Source organism: Leucopleurus acutus (assembly GCF_964270905.1).
Source record: "Leucopleurus acutus genome assembly, chromosome: 13".
Lineage (NCBI taxonomy): Eukaryota > Metazoa > Chordata > Mammalia > Artiodactyla > Delphinidae > Leucopleurus > Leucopleurus acutus.
The window spans coordinates 43943108-43963663 of NC_139155.1; the positions used below are offsets into that span (position 1 = coordinate 43943108).

Here is a 20556-nt window from a genome sequence, read left to right on the forward strand (position 1 = left end):
CCCTTTCTCACTCTGCATGCAGGCCAGTTCTGATAGGAATACCTCTGTTATCAGAGCAGATTACTGAAGACTGAAAGTCTTCACATTTTCCTAAAGTGTCTGCTAGAACTTCATTTCCTGTGGGTACAGGGTTTGTGATCCAGAAGACAGATGGTAGTTTAATCAGCGGTTTCCATTTCTCATCTCTTACTCACCACATGTTGGTCTCATTCTCTCAGACCAACTTCCTCTTACATAGCAGGAAGCTGGCAGGTCATGGTTCCCAGATTTGCATCTCAGAACTTTGTTCCAGAAAGGGACTGAAATGGGAGCTCCTTGGTTCCAAGTTTAAAATTCCCAAGGCTCTGACTGTTCCAGGTTGAGTCAGGGGCTCATTTCTAAAGCAGTCACTCCTAGCTGAAGTTCCTGAATATGCATATGGGCTAGGGATTGTTCTGGGCACTTTGTACACTTATCTTTCTGAAATCTGAAAACGACAGCATGAGGTAGGTGCAGATGAGAAACTCTGTTCTCTTGCTTTGTACCACAAAGCTAGTGCGTGTTGGGGCAGGATTTGAACTCAGCACTTGACTTTGGTGCTCTAAACCGTACCCTCGGTGTTCCATAATTTGCTGACTCTAAAGATAATGGACCTAATGTAATAACAGCTCCAGGGCTCTCTAGAAACTGCAGCCCACGGGTTGGGAATGACTAATTTAAGGACTTTAAATGGGCTGTATTACAAAAGTCAGTTGAGTGGGTAAATCGCAGTTTCTCAAGTGTGAGGCGATGAGAAAACATTACTCCCACCCTCTGCTCTGTGGATGTGGAAGCAGTGTGCTGTGGCTGTGTGGCTGTCCAGAACACCCTGGGCTGTTTGATACTGGAGAGGATCCCCTGGTGTACTTTCACTCCCTCTTTTTTTTTTAACATCTTTATTGGAGTATAATTGCTTTACAATGGTGTGTCAGTTTCTGCTTTATAACAAAGTGAATCAGTTATACATATACATATGTTCCCATATCTCTTCCCTCTTGCGTCTCCCTCCCTCCCATCCTCCCTATCCCACCCCTCTAGGTGGTCACAAAGCACCGAGCTGATCTCCCTGTGCTCTGCGGCTGCTTCCCACTAGCTATCTATTTTACGTTTGGTAGTGTATATATGTCCATGCCACTCTCTCACTTTGTCACTCCCTCTTTCGAAGTGGCTCAGCTGGGGGAAGGGTGGAAACACCTGTTCTCTTACAGTTGCAAATGGGCCTGCTCTGTGTGTACGCATGGATCGGGCCTTGTTGCTCCCCAGACTTGTCCCAGCTTCCCCCGGGGAAATCGTGCTGAGAGGTTCCGTCTGGCAGTGGTGAAGGGTGAATGGGAGAGTAGTCACGGCAGCTGTATTTTGCTTTTCTCTAGTTCTTTATAGATAATTGCTTTTACGTACTGCTGCAGATTGCAGATTGTAGTCTTTACACAGTGACGGTGACACATTTCATACTAGGAGCAAAGCAAAAGACAATTTTTGGGTTGTAACTTTTCTCTCTCTCTCTAAGATTATCCTGAAGGCAATAATTCAAGTGATTATCTTGTTCAAGCAACAACGTATCTTCCGGGAAACTTCACATATTCGCCATACCTCCCCTGCCCGGAAAAGCTGCCTTACATGCGTAAGTTTCATCTACTTTTGACTTAACTATTTGCTTGTATTATAATAAAATGAAATCGCATGGTTTGAGCATACCACCCTCAGGCCATTATTGGGGGTGCTCGTATTCATATCACGTAGCATGTTATTTGACTTTCTTTTGAGAGGGGTGCAAAGCAATTTTTTGGGAGGGGGAGGAGGATTGAAAAGCTAAAGAAGAAGCTTATGCCTTACCCAGAAGTAACCTCACCTCTGTTGTGAGTTTGATGTGTGTTCTTAAAATTATCCTTAAAATGATTTTAACACTATCTTTTACATAGATAGGAAATTAGAACGTTTCAAAGGTTTTAAGAAATTATATAAATGATTTTAAAATTACATTTCCTTCTGTAACTTGCTTTCTTAATTATTTTTTGAGAACTGTCCATGCTGATACATAGAGATCAGTTTATTTCCCTTCACTGTTCTATAGTGTATCTTTGAATAATTGAATACATGTACCACATTTCATTTACCTTTTTCTCTGCTGATGGAAATTTAGGTTGTTTCTACTATTTTGCTACCACAAAGCAGTGCTGTAAGGAACAACATCATACAGATTTCCCTGTGCATGTGTGCTTGAGGGTTCATGCCTAAAAGTGGAATTGCTAGGTAGGCTGGTGTGGTTGCACTCCACAGCCGCGGTACCAGTTTATATCCCCAGGGGCAAAGCGTGAATGCACCACTTTGATATTGATGGACTTTAAAAATTTTGCTATTCTTATAGATAAAACACTTTTTGCTATTATGACAAATCAAAAAAGGTATCTTGTTTCAATTCTTACTTTCTTCATTACTGGTGGGTTTGAGTGACTTTTCCTGTGTTTGTGAGTAGTTTTGAGTTTTCTCTCCTGTGACTCAGTTACCATTTTATCGGTTCCTTATTGGTTAATTAGATTTTTGTATTGATCAGTGGGAGTTCTTTATATATATTCCAGCAGTGACCTATTGTCTGCTATATGTGTTGCAATTGGCTTGTCTTTTCATTTTGTTTATGGAGTCTTTTATTTTATAGATGTTTAAAATTATGTTTCTAAGTGTATCAATCACATTATTTAAGGTTTTTGCTTGTTTTGGTCTTAAGAAAGCTTTCCTTATTACCCGAAAGCCATACGAATACTCTTTTATTTCCTTCCAATAATTTTACAATTTTGTTTTGAATTTTCGTGTATAATATGAGGTAGGGATCAAGATAACTGTATTTTAAACATTTTTTTCAAAATTATGAAGATAATACATTATCGTTTAAAAAAACCTCTATAATCAGTCAGAAGCCACATGGCTGTTATTTTGCAGCTTTTATTGTTTGTGTCTCCCTCCTCTGATTTTAAGCATACTTTGTACATATAAGTTAGTATCTTGATTTTTATGTAATTAAAATTCAAATAAACGTTATTTTGAATTGCTTATTTATCCACGTGTCTTAATGTCCTCAGTATCTAAGGTGTGTTTTTTATGTCTTTATGTTACTTTTCTTTATTGAGGAAGTTAGTCTTTGCCTGTCATGTTTGTAGGATTTTTTTCAGTATGTTGTTGATAGAGATATCTGTAATAAAAAGTATGATTCACCTTTTATTATCATCTAAGGCCATGGTTCTCACGCTTCAGGGTACATCGGAATCACTGGACAGCCCTATAAAACACACATTGCGGGGCCCACCTTCAGAGTTTCCAAGTCAGTAGATGTGGAGTGGGGTCTGAGAATTTTCATTTCTGACAGGTTCCCAGGTCATGCTGATGTTGGTGATCCTTGGGCCACAGACCCACTGATCTAGAATTGATCCTGGCTGCACCATAGCTTTCATAATTCTGGGACCCAACCCCTAAGTTTCTCATTTTATTAATTAGCTGCAGGGCCTGAGTATTTAAGAAAAAGTTCTCAGCTGATTCTAATATTGTTACCTCCTTGCTGTCCCGTAATAGAGAATGAAGCTATGGTTTTTGTGGCTATGTATTTGTCGTTACTTTGTCACTGCAGCCTTGGCTTTCTAAAAACGAATGTTTTTGTCTGTGTAGTACTGAGACCACTGGGTGTAATATTCTGTTGAAATATTGATTACAGTAATTTCATTTTCATAATTTGCATATTCAAGGATTTATAGTTTTAGGAAATCTTTCTGTTCTTGGTTTAGTTGCCATTTTCTTAATTAGTGCTTTCTGGGTACTAATTGAAGTCTGTTTCAGAGAGTCTGCCTGCCAGGCCTTGCCCTCCTCTCCCCTGGCCCCGTAACTCATAAATGCTCCTGTCACGTGCTTGAAAGATTGTGTCGCGGCTGTTCTCACTGCCTTTCGCTGACTGTCTTGGTGACCTGCTCCTCCCCTCTGCTCCCATCAGTCTTGCATTCTTCTGCAAGAGAGGATCACACCCGTTTGGCCAGCTACCTTTTCACAGAAGGCCTCCTCATGGCTCTGCTGGCTTTGGGTCCAGCACCAATTCCTTGTCCAATTAGCTGTGGCCAGCCTGATGGGATGATGGTTTAGTAGAAAATATGCCCTCATACAGATAACTCCTTGGGAAGGGGCCTGACACGAGCCATCCTGGAGAGCCCCCTCACTAGTCCTGTGACCACTGCAAAGTAGAGCCTCAGTTTGCCTATCTGTAAAATCTGGGATTATATGCCCACTTCACAGTGTTGTGAGGATAAAGAGAAGCACAGTGCTTGAAGCTTGGTAGACGTTAATTTGCTGTTCCCTTTCCTTTTCCTCATTTCTTTGAATGATGGAGCCAGATTTTACGATGATCAAGGGAGTGAGAAACCTAGGAGAAATGTGTGGAGTTAAGGCATTTTTTACTTAGCTACGCATCCTTAATTTGTTTTTAATTAACAGAATTGTTTCCCATTGATGAAAGAGAACAGCATAATAAAATACCTATGTATAAAAATCTTATTGTCATATCACACAAAATAATTGAATACCATACCTCCCCAAATAATAGTCAAGGAGAGTCTGTGTAAGAAGGTGATCTACTTAGATGAAAACCATTCAAGTATGTATGATACTGAATTCCTGTAATCACCAGAAGGGAAGTTAAGGCTTAAAGTTGTTGTTTGATTATCTAGCTGTAACTTGTTTTTGATTTTTGTTGGCACTGGATTACCATAAAGATGAAGTTTGAACTTCTCCAGTTGGAATTCACATAAAGTTGATTTCATGGATTTCAGCATTATTTCACAATCAATTACAGTGTAAAATCTATTTTAAATGTTATTTGTACAATATGAGTGAATACTTCTTTGTTATTGTTAGTATTTATAGGTTCTCCAGAGGGTGAATCCACTTTCAGTTTTATTTTATTTATGTGACACTCTCCGTGCTAACAATTCACTTTATCTAGAGCTGAAAAATAATAAGTGCTTAGCATGGATGTTTTGATTTTCTGGATGAGGTTAGAGATGGAAAATGTCAGTTGTGCACTTTGCATTAAAATGAAGATGGACTTACGTGTAGATTTCCTATCTTTTAATTCCTATTCAAATAGAGTGCATTTGTAATGACTTTTATATATTTTGTCCTTAGCATTTTTGGAGTAGTTGCCTTTGTGGTTTAACCCTGATAGTTTCTATAGTTGCTAGCCTTAGGAACATAACAGAAGCTACAAGGACTTTTTGAGATGAATTTATAAACTTCAGAGAAGCTCAGGTAATGCTTAATGTAACAAACCATCATGCCCACGTTTACTGTAGAAAAGAGTGATGGGGGCCACTGCAGAGGAACGGAGCAGTCGTGACCCGCCTGCAGCCGCCCCTGTGTTGTTCGCAGGGGCAGGCGGGGAGAAACACAGCTGAGTATGTGCCTGCCGGCTGGAGTGGGTTACACATTCGGAGGAAGGGTTGTTATGTGATGAAAGGGAGACAGCAGTTTCCTTCTGGAAGGAAAGAGAGACTTCAGAGAGAGGGGACATTGGAAGTGGGTCTTGCAGGATGGTTCAGCAGGTAGCTGAGGGGGCAGTGTCCGAGCACAGGAGGCCCTGTGTTCTGAGAATGGGGAGTGGTCCGCTGGGACCGGGGTGGGTGTGTGGGTGTGTAGTGGGATGTGTGCTGCATAGGGAGGTGAAGGGCCCTGTGTAAAGGACTGACCAGTCCGAGGGCTGCCTGTGTTCCATGAAGCTGTCGGCATCTGTGAGGTGGGCATCAGAGGGAACGGAGCCCCTGAGAGTGTGTGCAGAGGGTTGATTTACAGCCTGGTGTGTATCTCTCTAAGATAAGGGCACATGGTTTTCCAAGGGCCTAGGGACAAAATAGGGTAAAAACAGAAAACACTGCTTTTTTAAAAAAAATTAATTTATTTATTTTGGGCTGCATTGGGTCTTCGTTGCTGCGCACGGGCTTTCTCTAGTTGCGAGCGGGGGCTACTCTTCGTTGCGGTGCTCGTGCTTCTCATTGCGGTGACTTCTTTTGTTGTAGAGCACGGGCTCTAGGTACGCGAGCTTCAGTAGTTGTGGCACATGGGCTCAGTAGTTGTGGCTCGTGGGCTCTAGAGCGCAGGCTCAGTAGTTGTGGCACACAGGCTTAGTTGCTCCGCGGCACGTGGGATCTTCCCGGACCAGGGCTCGAACCCACGTCCCCTGCATTGGCAGGCGGATTCTTAACCGCTGCACCACCAGGGAAACCCCAGAAAACACTGCTTTAGGGAATGTAACCTTCATCTGCTTTAGGTAGGTACATGGTGTAACTAGGACGGTAGTTTGGAAAGATGATTCTGATGAGAAGTTGAAAATGGATGAGCATGGGGAAGTGCCGGGATCTGGAGGGGCCGTGAGGAGCTTCCTGCAAGGGCCCCAGAGGAACAACGGGCACATGCCGGGGCTGTGGCGCCGAAGAGACGTGGTGACCAGCTGAGGGATCAGGGCTGCTTTCCAGGTTTCTGTCTCGGTGGCCGTTAACTGAAACATATAATACGGGATAAACCTCACATTTGGAGAACGGGGAAGTGAATGAGTTCAGTGTTGGGCCTGTTCTGTTTAAAGCTCAGGAGAGTTCTTTTGGGGTCTGAATTTCTTCAGAGGGATCTGGGCTGGAGATGAGAGGAGGGGAGGTCCTACGAGTGGACCCCTGGAGAACATCCATGTCTGAGGGGCAAGGGGAGGTCAGCAAAGAAGGGACGGCAGCCAGGGACATAGGGGAGTCAGGGGACAGTGTTCCAGAGGACGGCAAGGAGAGGGCTCCACCTTGTCACATACCTCAGAGCAGGTAGAATGAGGGACTGTGAAAGGCCATTGAATTGGGCACGAAGAACACTCACGGAATCACAGTCGGCACAATTCCAGTGGGGCGGCAGCGTGAGAAGCAAGATACACTGTCCTGAGAAGTGACTCAGAAGTCTGTAAAAACTAGTTGGTTTAAAACAAGGACGTTTGGGACTTCCCTGGTTGTCCAGTGGTTAGGACTCCGCCTTCCACTGCAGGGGGCCCAGGTTCCATTCCTGGTCGGGGAACTAAGATCCCTGCAAGCTGCATGGCGTGGCCAAATAATAATTATAAATGAATAAAACAAAGAAGTTTGGTGGGAAAGGGAAGGAGACTGGGGGGAAGGAATCTATGGAGGAGGTGGGGTCAAGGGGACAACGTTTTAGGAAGAGATGGACTTAAGTGAACCTTAAGCGCTGCGGGCGTGGAGGGGAAGACTCTGGACAGATGGGGAGTGAAGGGAGGAGAAGGGAAGCATCCAGAGAGCCTGGATCTTGGAGAAAGTGACAGGACACAGAATGTGCTCAGGTTGAAGAACTGGCCTTGGAAAGTAGTAGGGGGACACCTCCTGCCCTGAGGCGGGAGTGACGTTCATTTGGAGGTGAGGGGGGGAAAGTAAAGGGGGTTCAGGCCTGTTGCTTCTGTGTTCCTAATAAAGCAGGGGAGGCCAAGAAGGATGAGGGGGATACGTGTGAAGGATACGTGTGAGGGGGTGGCCAAGAAGGATGGAGCAGCTTGTGAAGGAGGAGTAGATATTTTGAACGTTGTAGGGCATGCAAAGTGGAGTCAAGCAATCATAAAGGAAAAGGTGCTCACTAACCGGTTAGCCAAGAGAGCCCTCCCTACCCCGTGGGGGTCAAAATGTACAAAGAATATAACGCTTGTTTCTGCTGAAAGCTTACTATGTTTAAGGCAGTAAATTAGGTACTGTCACCTCAGTGGTGGGATTATGTGCTTACGTGATTTTCTTCAGTGGTATTTCTTGGGTGCAGAATTTGAGCATGGAAAATTGTTGATCAGGTGTGGCAGGTCAGGAAGGGAGGGAAAATAACAGTGTTTGTGAGTATATGGGTGTGTCTTAGTCTGTTCGGGCTGCTATAGCAAAAATACCATATACTGGGTGGCTTAAACAGCAAATATTTATTTCTCACAGTTCTGGTGGTTGGACGTCTAAGGTTAAGGTGTCAGCAGATTCGGTATTTGGTGAGGGCCTGATTCCTGCTTCATAGATGGCTGTCTTCTTGCTGTATCCTCACATGGTGGAAGGGGTGAGGGATCTCTCTGGGGTCTGTTTTATAATGGCACTAATGCCATTCATGAGGGCTTCATCCTCATGATGTAATCAGTCCCCAAAGGGCCCACCTCCTAAAACCATCACATTTGGGGTTAGGATTTCAAAATATGAATTTGGGGGGTGGGGAGAACAAACATGCAGTCCATTGCTGTGATTGGGTGAAACTCGTGGAGCTGGGTTTCTCTACGTGTGGTCCAGAGATGATCTACACCAGAAGCCATGGGGATGCTGGTTAAAAAAAACCTGGGTGGCCACAGAGGTCAGTTCAGAGGCTGAGCCACCAGAGCAAGGCCCAGACCACTCTGGGCAGCATCTCCTGTTGCCACTTGGCAGAGATCACAGCTCCAATCAGACGTGCCCAGAGGTGCCACTCCTGGGGTCCTTAATGCCAGAAGCTTCTGCCAGCACTTTTACTGAAAGACAGTTTTGCAGAGTGCCCACGTCCTCATGTTCACTTCTGTTTCAGAGTCACCTTCGGGTGCATCTTGTCACTTGACTGCTTCTCTTTGCTGGAGAGGTTGGGAGAGTGGAGAGGTAGCTTCTTCCTCTGGGAGGCAGGACTCAGTGGCGGGCAGTTCAGGCCCCTGAAATGTGTTCAGGTAAAGCTGGGTGTCCACAAACATGACCCACGCATGTCTACTGACACAGGGGCTTTGAGAATGGGCCCGGGACTTCCATTTTCAACAGGCAGGCCTGGTGATTCTTAGCCACTCCACCAAAATTAATCAGCTGCTTTATTAGGAGACCATAGAGACAGGAAAAATGTGGAGACAGCAGAGAGAAGCTGAAGCCAGAACTGACTGGCTTTCAACTCTGACACTGCCAGTCATTCTAGGTTACAGTGGTGCTCAGGGTATGAATGTGGAGCTGGGTGTTACATGCAGGATGTCCAGGGAGAGGAGGGCACCTCTCAGTGAATGTGGCTGCATATTGGAAGGTGGTTTGGCTGAAAGTCGTAAACTTCAAAGGAGGTAAATTTATGAAAGAAGGAAGTAATTAATTTTTGTGAGGTGTAGGTATAATCTGCAGATTATATACCTTCTTATATGCCTCACCCCCAAGATTGTGGACCTCGGGAAGTAAGCACTGAGCACAGTTTGAAAGGAAGAATAGTGTTTCACTTAAGATGAGGAGTGGAGGTGCTATTCTAGAAAAGACATTGAGATGCAGTGTATGGAAGCTTCTTGGCAACTGAATGGTTTGAGAAAACACATTGGAAAAGGCCAGAGCGGTGTGTGATATACCATATTTTCTTGACAAACCACATCATTAATTTTTTTTTTTTTTTTTTTTTGTGGTACGCGGGCCTCTCACTGTTGTGGCCTCTCCCGTTGTGGAGCACAGGCTCCGGACGTGCAGGCTCAGCGGCCGTGGCTCACGGGCCCAGCCGCTCAGCGGCATGTGGGATCTTCCTGGACCAGGGCACGAACCCATGTCCCCTGCATCGGCAGGTGGACGGACTCTCAACCACTGCACCACCAGGGAAGCCCCTGTGGGACATCTTTTGTACAAATGTCTTAAAGGCATATTTTAGCACCTGATGGAGCCAAGGTTTGGAAATGCAGGAAGGAAGGAAGCAGAGGGAGGTGAGACGGGATTCGACATGGCCAGCTCTGTCATTCCTGCTCATCTGTTCATGCACCCATTCGTTCATCCATCCATCCATTTATTCATTCACCCATCCTGTGTCGAGGCATTGCCCTTGTTATTGGAGATGTGTGACTAAAAAACCACTCTGTTTAGAATACTAGGATTTGGTCACTTCAAGAATAATTGAGTAAGAAGTTGTTTGTGTAGGTAGACGTTATACAATTGCAGAAGTTGAGAAGCCAAAGGAAAGCATTGGACGTGGGCAGTTTCTAGTGGTGGCTTCAAAGGCGGCTGTGTGTGACTGGGGGCAAGATGACTCATGGAACCTTTCAGCCTCTGAGCTGCCCTCGGTCAGCCGCCCAGAGGGTGGGGGAAGGGATGTGCCACCTTATCGTAAAAATCGTTTTCTGACTTTGGAAGAGAATTCACCTGAAGGGATATTTCTAGAGGAAATTCAGGGGTTTCTCTGACAACGCCATCGGGTCTTTGGGCAGTGCACACTGGGAACCCTGAGGGTAAAATACTGACAAGAGCCAGAGTATGCAGAATTAGGCTTTAGATACCAAAAAATACAGGTAGGCCCCAAACTGAGTGAAGTGGTCACTGAAACCTGTTGATTTATGGAGAAAACAGCTCTTTGGCTAGAGATGATATGCCTTACATTTTTTTCTTACATTTCAAGTAAAATTTAAATGCAGGTAATTCATATGTATTGAATATTTGCTATTTTAAGAATTATACTTTAATAGAAAAAATAATATCCTAAACCATGTCATGTGATATGTTGTAATCTACACAACCATAAACTTTTGATTGGGGCCTGTGCTGTTCCAAACGGATCCCAGGCCACTCAGGTCCCACTTCCCAAAGCAGGAGGCATCGCTGCACGTCTTGCCAGTTCATGCTGAATTGGCATTAGAGTGAATGTGCCGTGTAACCAGTGGTACAACCAAGTTATTCCCTCCCACACAACACAGAAGAGGTTGGCACTTAGGCTTTGTTGCGCAGCCTGAGAGGCAGCTCACCACTGACTGTCTTCTTCCACTTTCCTTCTCGGTAAGTGGCAGCCTCTCGTCTCTTAGGCGTCCAGTTTTCCTGCTCTTGCCTTTCTAACCCTGGTCCCACCTTCCAAAGGGTGAAAATCACTATTTACATTGTTTATATTTGTGTGCTGAATGATTGCACTGCTGGGTAAATAGATTTCAGCCAATAGATATGTTTTTCGACCTTTTAATTTCTAACTGGGGAGAGAGAGCGTGTGTCCCCACTGGAAAACCTCAGGTGCAGCACAGAGTGGAGGTGGGGATCTGTCCCTGGAGCTCACTGGGTCCTTCCTCTTCAGTTGCCCTTGAAATCTCAGCAGGTGAAGTAAAGGGGGCGGGTCTGGCTGATTGCTTACTTCTTTGAAAGTAAAGCGGGATGCCTTCTCTCCCGGCTTTAGAGCACTGGAATGCTTCCTTTTTTTTTTTTTCTTTTTTAAATTTTTATTTTATATTGGAGTATAGTCGATTTACAATGTTGTGTTAGTTTCAGGTGTACAGCAAAGTGATTCAGTTATAAATATACATATATCCATTATTTTTCAGATTCTTTTCCCATGTATGTTATTATAGAATATTGAGCAGAGTTCCCTGTGCTATACAGTGGGTCCTTGTTGATTTCCTATTTTATATATAGTAGTGTGTAAATGTTAATCCCAAACTTCTCATTTATCCTTTCCCCCACCTTTCCCCTTTGGTAACCATAAGTTTGTTTTCTAAGACTGTGTATCTGTTTCTGTTTTGTAAATAAGTTCATTTGTATCTTTTTCTTTTTTTGTTTAGATTTCACATATAAGTGATATCATATGATAGTTGTCTTTCTCTGTCTGACTTATTTCACTTAGTATGATAATCTCTAGGTCCATCCATGTTGCTGCAAATGGCATTATTTCATTCTTTTTTATGGCTGAGTAGTATTCCATTGTGTATAAATACCACATCTTCTTTATCCATTCCTCTATCAATGGGCAATAAGATTGTTTCCATGTCTTGGCTGTTGTAAATAGTACTGCAATAAACATTGGGGTGCATAAGTATCTTTTCTCTGGATACATGCCCAGGAGTGGGATTGCTGGATCATATGATAGCTCTATGTTTAGTTTTTTAAGGAACCTCCATACTGTCCTCCATAATGGTTGTTTACATTCCCACCAACAGTGTGGGAAGGTGAAACACTTTCTTGAGTGAAACCTGGAGGGGACACCTGGTAGGTAAAGGAGATGAGAGTAGCCTTAGTGGGTGCAGTAGGGAGGAAGGACTTGAGGTCCTGACCACAGGCTCTCGAGAGGTTCTTTCCACTGAGGGTAGTTTGGAAACTGTGTCACCACTAGCTCAAGGACTACCTCAAGGACTTGAGGTCCTGACCACAGGCTCTCGAGAGGTTTTTTCCACTGAGGGTAGTTTGGAAACTGTGTCACCACTAGCTCATTTTCTCCGTGCCTCTTCCTGGCCACTCTCTATGATATGCCCCTTTCCCTTCACTTTCTATGCACAGGAAATAAGTATTCTAATACCATGTGTTGACTAGCTAGCTGGAGCTGGTATATTAAATTAAGAATTTGCAGATTATGACCTGTTTGAATAAAGGGGCATGAGCCTGCCACACGTGGTTGGCAGGTAGCTCCCTCAGCATCTGAGCTCCCGCTTTGGGGAAGTGGAACCCACAGGGTTGTTTTGATGGAAGGTGCAGTTTCAATACACCCACACCAAGGAAGTAGAGTCATAAGCTTTCTTACTTAAGGATCCTGGGAGCTGCGGAGGAGGGTGCAAAGAGCTGGTGGGAAGGATAGTCTTCCGTCCCAGGAGATGAGAGCAGGGTACCAAGCACCTGTTTCTTATAAGGTGGTTGGGGCAGAGGTCACAAAGTTCTCTTGGCCTTAATTCTAAGCGGTTGTTTTTTGTTTGTTTGTTTGTTTTTTTGTGGTACGCGGGCCCCTCACTGCCGCAGCCCCTCCCACCGCGGAGCACAGGCTCCGGACGCGCAGCCATGGGCCCAGCCGCTCCGCAGCACATGGGATCCTCCCGGACCGGGGCACGAACCTGCACCCTCCGCATCGGCAGGCGGACCCCCAACCACTGCGCCACCAGGGAAGCCCCTAAGTGGTTGTTTTAAAAGGTGCCCCTGGAAAAGCAAAGTGGGAACTTACGGCGGGAATCCTAAACTCAAGCCCTTATCTAGATGTCCAGACACTGGATGTGAGCAGGGTTATCGCACTGTGAAATGCCTAGGCAGCAACTCAGAAAAACAAAAGTTGTTTTTCTCATCACAATTGATCCCGTGATGCCTCACCGTTAATCTTTAGGGAAGATCATAGGCACTCTCTGGACGGTGGAGATAGTAAAAGCCTCTGGCAGGGTTTTGATCTCCCAGCACACGAAACATTTGAGCAAAGCAAAAATGCCATCAGCAATATCACTAGACAAATGACAATTTGAAATCCTGTCTGTAACCACTCTCCCCCCATTAGTTGGGGTCTAGCCAAGAAGATAAATCAAAGCCCTTGGATAAGGTTAAGATAGGTATTTGATTTAAAACTTAGGTGACATTGTGGAATACTAGTACCACATCTCGGGCCATCTTTTGTAAATTTGTCTGAGTTTGTCCAGAGTTATTAATATACACACAGCAGGTGGTGCCCCTTACAGCACATACACCTCCTTCCTGGGCGGGTGAGTAATCCAGAGCTAAACGGTTACCCAAGCTGTCTGTGCTAAAGAGTCACACTGCTGCTGCTGCGCTAAGGCTGGCCTTTGGTCTAACAGCCCAGAGCGCTCGGCCGGCTTGGCTCCCAGGGTGGGGTTTGCTGTAATGACGTGTTGTTTTATGCTCAGTGCAGGGTCACCTTGAGGCGTCTCAGTCCTGTTGAGGGTAGTAGCAGACCTACTCCCAGTGTAATGGGGGTGAATGTGGCAGGCTTTGACATGAGGGGGCAGAGAGCTGAATTGGGGGTGTCTGTTCAGTGATGTGACTGTTCTCAGAGAGACTGAAGTGCCCTGGAGTGAGCAGACAGGACTCCGGGGTGCGGGGAGGTGGAGGGAAGGAGAAACGCGTGGAGAACCACGTGTGTGACGACACCGGGGCCCGGGACCCACAGTGGGCACAGGCTGCGGGATCAGGGAAGCCAGAGGAGTCAGGGTTCCCCCCCGGGTGGCAGAGCTGCAAGGCCCAAGATGGTGGGGATTATACTCCATGGGACCAGGTGTGGGTCCTGATCCTCCATGTATGTGGTCAGGGCATCCATACCCATGTCAGGAAAAGGTAGGGTTAAGGGGCCACCACTAAAAGATTTTTAAGAAAGGTTGTTCCAGTAGTGACTTCTGCTGTCCTACTTGCTGTGCCTTGTAATTTACAGGGTGCCCTTCATTTCTGTTCGGAGGGGTTCGGGGAAGCAACGTAATTTGGGCTCCAGTGTCAATGAGAGCATCCCAGTGGATAATTAGAGAAGTGAACAGGTGATTGTCCCCGAGAGGAGGGACAAGCTCGGGGAACTGCAGGGTCCCTAGGACAGGGGCCTTGGTGGCTGTCACTCTCACAGATCAGGGTGTGGGATCCTGGGTTCTGCTGCTGGGGCGGGAACATTCTGAGAGGTGACAGCATCATCCTTTGGGATGGGACCACAGTCTCCTGAGGAGCCGGCAGCACCTGAACAAAGGCTTCTAATTTGCGTTCAGCTGTCCCGAGATTAAGTCAGCAGGGACCCTGATCTCTGCAGCTGCCAGTGTGGAGAGCTTGTTGCTCATCTTGCGAGGGAGGCCGAGCTTCTTCCTTCTGTCTCTGGGCTCAGAGGCTTGGAGGGGTCTCTTTCTCTGTAAACAACGCTCGGAACCAGTTCCAAAGACCCCTAAGAGCCAATCAGTGCCCTTCTCCCTCTTCTTTTGAACGAATTTTTCTAAAAAACCTTGCATTTCTATCATGGTATAGTTAGGTGTCTCTGTTCCTCATTCACACTGGCCATCGTTGGATGTTTTGGTATGATGGATTGTAACAGGGAATGCCTGGGACAGAGGTCGCCTCTTCCCTAACTCCTCTGCTGCCACCTCCCATTCTAGGGGGTCCCAGTCAACTGCTGAGGGTCAGGGTCCACCTCCACCTCCAGCTGTGCAACATTAGCAGATGTATTGGGGCAAGCTCCAGGCCCCGAGAACGTAGTAACCTTCACGACTTGGTATGTAGATATGCCACTGTGCTCCATAACGCCCAAGCCATGGGGGTCTCACAGGCTTCTGGTAGTTTTTTAACATCCTCTGGGGACGTGGGAGGAGCTGGTACCAAGCACTTGGGGCCCCACTTTTAGCAGCATGTGATGCGCTTGCCTTGCAGCGTTTTGCCTCCCGGGTGCCACGATGGCCCTGATAGCGCTGCCTCCTCAGGGGTTAGGCCGGCTCCCCAGGCTCAGCACCCAGTCCTGACACGACACAGTGGGCCCAGCAGCCGGCCTGCCCCTCCGGCTCCAGGGCCCTGGGGAGCTCTCCTTGGCTCCCAGTACATCATAGCCTGTCCCCCAGCCCTGTCCCTGCGTGGGGGAAAGAGGCAGAACCTGACAGTCCAGGTTAGCTCGCCTTGGCCCAGTGCCCAGACTTGGCATATGTGATGGTCGCCAATCACCTCCACACCTGACCCCGAGTGGGGTCTCCTTTGGAGGATAATGGGAGACAGAGCTGCTTCAGACTGGGGCTGCTGGCTCGTCTCTGCAGCGGAGTCTGACCTTTTACAGCACCAACAGTTTAGGGTGGGGATTCTCAGCAGAGCCTGGCGGCACAACACACAACAGTGCAGCGCAGCGGCACTGACTGCCGGCCAGCAATGGATCCTCCCAGGGAGACTGAGCGGTCTGGAGGGGGAAGAGAGCCACCCGCAGCGCCAAGGCATCGGATGGGTGTACAGACTGCGCCCACGACCCCGTCCTCTTCTTCAGCTGTATTCAGCAGCTGGAGCTGCTGTACTGAATTAAGAACATGAGGATTATGACCTGCCGTGTGAGGGGGCACCAGCCAGCCTTACTGGTTGGCAGGTAGCTCCCTGGGCATCCGAGCTCCCACTTTGGGGAAGTGGAGCCCAGGGGGTCATTCTGATGCAAGGTGCAGTTTCAGTACACCCACACAAAGGAAGTAGAGTCTCAGGATTTAGTCACGGATCCCAGAGGGGGCCAGGGCACAGTGAGGCGGGGGAGTGCCATCCTCTATCCCAGGCCACCAGCCAGCAGGAGATGGAGAGCAGGACAGCAAGCACCTAGGACTTAAAAGGTTGCCGGGGTAGAGGTCACTAACTTTTTGCGGGCTTAACTCTGAGTGTTTATTTTAAAAGGTTCCCCGGGAGAAGCAGAGCAGGCACTTAAATGGTGGAAATCCTAAACTCAAGTTCTTTCTTTTTTAATAAATACATTTATTTATTTATTTATTTTTGGCTGCGTTGGGTCTTTGTTGCTGCGCGCGGGCTTTCTCTAGTTGTGGTGAGCAGGGGCTGCTCCTCACTGAGGTGCCTGAGCCTCTCACTGCGGCAGCCTCTCCTGCTGCGGAGCACGGGCTCTAGGTGCACAGGCTTCAGTAGCTGTGGCTTGCGGGCTCTAGAGCGCAGGCTCAGTAGTTATGGCTCACAGGCTCTAGAGCGCAGGCTCAGTACTTGTGGCGCACAGGCTTAGTTGCTCCGCAGCATGTGGGATCTTCCCGGACCAGGGCTCGAACCTGCATCCCCTGCATTGGCAGGCGGACTCCCAACCACTGCGCCCCAAGGAAGTCCCTAAACTCAAGTTCTTATCTAAATATCCAGACCCTGGGTGTGAGCAGGGGTATCACACTGTGAAACGCACAGGCAGCAACTCAGAAATAAGTGGTTGTTTTTTCAGAGAAACAAAAGTTGTTTTTCTCATCACACCCTGCTGCCCCCCCACCCCACCTCCACTAATTAGTGTTTATTTTCCTTTCTCTCTCTTTCTGATCACACACTTGCTGTTTCCAGCGGTGGCGCTGCCTGTCCTGGAGCCTGTCCCCCATCCCTTCATACCCACTCCCAATAGTGATGTTGCTATTACTCCTGGCATGACAGCCTCATGCCACTGGGTCATCTTTGGCCTTCAGCCAGTAAGATATTAAGATTTCAGATCAAAGAGCAATAAGCACATAGAAAAGCTGCTAAGGGTCTCTGAGGAATGTGAATGGGGGGCCGATGGAGAGGGAGGTGAACTTCGGGTGCCTTGGGCATCAGGGATTGTAAGTGATGGACCCCAGAGGCCCTGTCTACTGAGGAGAAAGATATAAGGCCTGTCTCTTAATTTGCTGGCACATGTGCGTTCAAGATGAAAATTAAACGCAAATGATACTGGAGAAAACTACTGACAATAATGTTGGTTACAGCTGTTGAAGCTATAAAGCTGGAAAAAGGCAAAAAAATTGGTTTAAAAGTGCATAAGGAATACCAACTTCAGTTCCTTATATGAACAGCTTATTATTTAGCCTAATTACTATCATTTTAGGAATTATGCATACCGTTAAATGCATCAGATTTCTTTGTGTGACTTTTGTCTTATTACAGTGCCACAGTCTGTTTTGTCAGCTGAGTCATGGTAGTCTGTACTCACATTGACCGATGGATCTTACATTTGATCTGTCCTTTCTGTGTAAGTTCCTAGGTTACTCTTTAGGTAAATCTGACCTTTCTAAGATTAGCTACTTTGCATATCTTGTCACACTAAAGGATGGGTATTTGGTTATAAAAGACAGCAAACATTGTCAGGAGAACAGGCAGACATTAGAAGATCGCAGATTTTTTCCTCGCTTACTCTGTGGAACCTAGGCATTTACATTTTGAAATACTTCTCTCTAGTATGCCTAAGTGCTTAGTGGAAGCCACTGACGGATGTTCCTTCCTACTTAGGATGAAGAGTGCGGATGGGAAGACGAGTGGCTGTGAAACCTTATAGAATATAGAATAGCAGGAAGAGAGGAAAGGAAAGAGGCTCCCTCGAAGAGGAACTGAGTGCTTTACAGTCATCCCTCAGTATCCAAGGGGGATTGGTTCAAGGACCCCCAGGGTACCAAAATCTGAGGATACTCAGATCCCTTTCAGTCAGCCCTCCATGTGTGGGCTCTGCATCCACAGATTTCAACCAACCTTGTGGATATGGAGGGCTGACTGTATGTGTGGAATCATGGCCACTGAGCTCGGAAGACTTGAAATGGGAAACCTCAATAGTTGTTGGTTTGTATTTCATGAGACAAGGAGGTGAAAGAACTTAGTTTTGTTAGTCCTTAGTTCTCTTAATTCTTAGTTGGTTTTTTTGTTTGTTTGTTTTTGTTTTTGCGGTACGCGGGCCTCTCACTGTTGTGGCCTCTCCCGTTGCGGAGCACAGGCTCCGGACGTGCAGGCTCAGCGGCCATGGCTCACGGACCCAGCTGCTCCGCGGCATGTGGGATCTTCCCGGACCAGGGCACGAACCCGTGTCCCCTGCATTGGCAGGCGGACTCTCAACCACTGTGCCACCAGGGAAGCCCCCTTAGTTGGTTTTGATTGAGGTAATGGAAATGGTTTTCCATCCAAGAGTCATTCCTGTTTCCATGGTATATGTTAGAAAAACTGTTAGTAAAAACATTTCTAGGAATATCATATATTTGTTAATTTGGAGAGTGAGTGCTTAGTAGACCAGGAGCATCTTAGAAGTTTATAGTTTTTCCGTTTTGCCGTCAAGGGGATGCATGGTAGGTGCTCAAAATAAATTTGTTGAATTGTGTTTGTGAATTCTCTCTCTGAAGAAATGTCAGTAAAGTAGATGATAATAATAGTAGCTAAATTTACTGAATGTGTACCTTTGTGCCTGGCATTGTTTCATCTAATGGATACAACCACAGCGGGAGGCAGGTATTACCATCTCTTTTTACAGATAAGGAAACTGAGGCACAGAGAAGTTAGATAATTTCCCCAGTACATAGAAGCTAAGATTGAGCTCCCTGTCAAACTTAACTGCTTAATTAACTCTTACGTACTGTGTGTTCATTGTCTCCTGTGTTGATTATGTTGAAATTAAAAACTAGTTTTTAAATACTTGAATAAATTGGAATGATAAGCTACATTGTAATGACATGCAAACATTTCGCAAAGAATATTATAATATTCACCATATTACTCAAAAGCAAAAAGTTTAAGTGCTTTGATTTTCTTTGGCTGATTTACCAAAGATAGTAGGATGACCATATAATTTATCATCCAAACCAAAACTGAAAGGTGATATTAACAATTATATGGTGATAATAATAAATGGTACCATCTCAGCAACTACATTATGCCATCACCCTACTGATTGTTGTTTGTCTGACTTCGTATTAAAACAATTCTTCACATTTTTGACCTTTTAGGGGGATTCCTCAATGTCAATGTAAGTGAAGTCAGTTTTGATGAAATTCATCACCTCTTCTCCAAGGATTTAGATATTGAGCCAGGAGGTCACTGGAGGCCTAAAGACTGTAAACCCAGGTGGAAGGTGAGGTCCATTTTTTCATAAGTAGTGTGACTGTTACTATGCATTTGAGGAAAAGTGTGTTTGATTCAGAATATACAGTCAGATCCCTTTGTCTTGATAAATTTAAGACATCAAAATGTTTGTGTTTAATGTGTAAGTATTCACAGTCCAAATGTGAGTTAATCGTGTTACCTGTGAAGCTGAATGGCACCTGTGCGTATACAGATACATGCTCCTGTGTTCAGTCTCTTGGAGATCCTGGTGATAAGTACCTTGCTTGAGATTGGCTTGGAAAACAGATGATTTTTCCTGTTCTGTTTGGAAGAGAGGCTGTGATTTCTTTGCTTCCTGCTGCTGTCCCTAGTGGTTACTGACACCTACAGGCATAGCCCCACCAAGGCCTGGAAACAGTGGTTTCCAGTTGGGCCCAGCATTGGGGTTCCTGAGTCCCAGCATTCTAAAGACGCTGCTCGGCGGTCACTGCAGGACACAAAAAGAACTTCGGGCTCTTCTTTGCCTCTGTTTCAGAAGACAGAGCACAGGCTTTTAATCTTTTTGATATATCAGAATCCTACTTTTAATGTTTTGTTTGAAAAACTCTAAGGAAGTGGGCCTGCCCCTGCTGCTTAAAAAAATTGAAAACCATGGTTTAAATCAGTTGTTCTCAGTACTGTGAAATTGGTTAATAAGCACGTGTTCATGTAATGTTATGTTTGAATAGGAAACAGCATTTATGTAATTCAAGTGAAAACTACATATGATTAAATCAGATACTACATCCTAAAGAATTGTGCTTTAGCCTGAATCTGGAAACAGTTTCCAGTTCCTCTTTTAAATATCAGTATTTTGCTTAAATGTTTTGTCTTTTGGTACCAAAAAAAGTCACTCCTGGGAAGGAGAATTGTATGCTGTTAAGCTTATGATAAAAGCCCTCTGACTTAAATGGCCTTGAACTCTTTGTGTTTGGGGGTGTTGGGGATGTGTATTATTTACGTCTGCATCCCTAACGTAGAGCTTACCCTCTCTTGTATAAAGGGGAAGCGCTAAACCCAGTTTTGTTGAGTTTATGAGACAGATACATGTCTTGTTACAAATTATTAACTAAATGTTTGGGGTTTTTTCCCTCAAACAAGTTGTAAAGCTGCTGAAATGGATTCCAGTACAGATTTTGGCAACACATTCTATATTACAGTTGTTTTATACTATTTCCCAGATCAGATTCGGATAATAAATGAATTTTTTCCTATTTCATGATTGAGTTTCGTCACATTTGTATATAAAATATGGCCCAATTTACATAATGTTACTTTAAAAAATGTCCTGGGCAAAATAAATTCT

The 20556-nt window shown here is 45.5% G+C and overlaps 1 protein-coding gene across 3 annotated transcripts in view; it reads left to right on the forward strand.

Moving 5' to 3' along the window:
- B4GALT6 (beta-1,4-galactosyltransferase 6) overlaps positions 1 to 20556 on the forward strand; it is a 65303-nt gene that overhangs the window by 24107 nt on the left and 20640 nt on the right. For all 3 annotated transcript variants that reach the window (XM_082853676.1, XM_082853674.1, XM_082853675.1), the window contains 2 exons: positions 1526 to 1639; positions 19115 to 19239. In XM_082853676.1, the coding sequence (XP_082709802.1) occupies positions 1526 to 1639; positions 19115 to 19239 (239 nt within the window). The remainder of the gene's footprint in view (positions 1 to 1525; positions 1640 to 19114; positions 19240 to 20556) is intronic.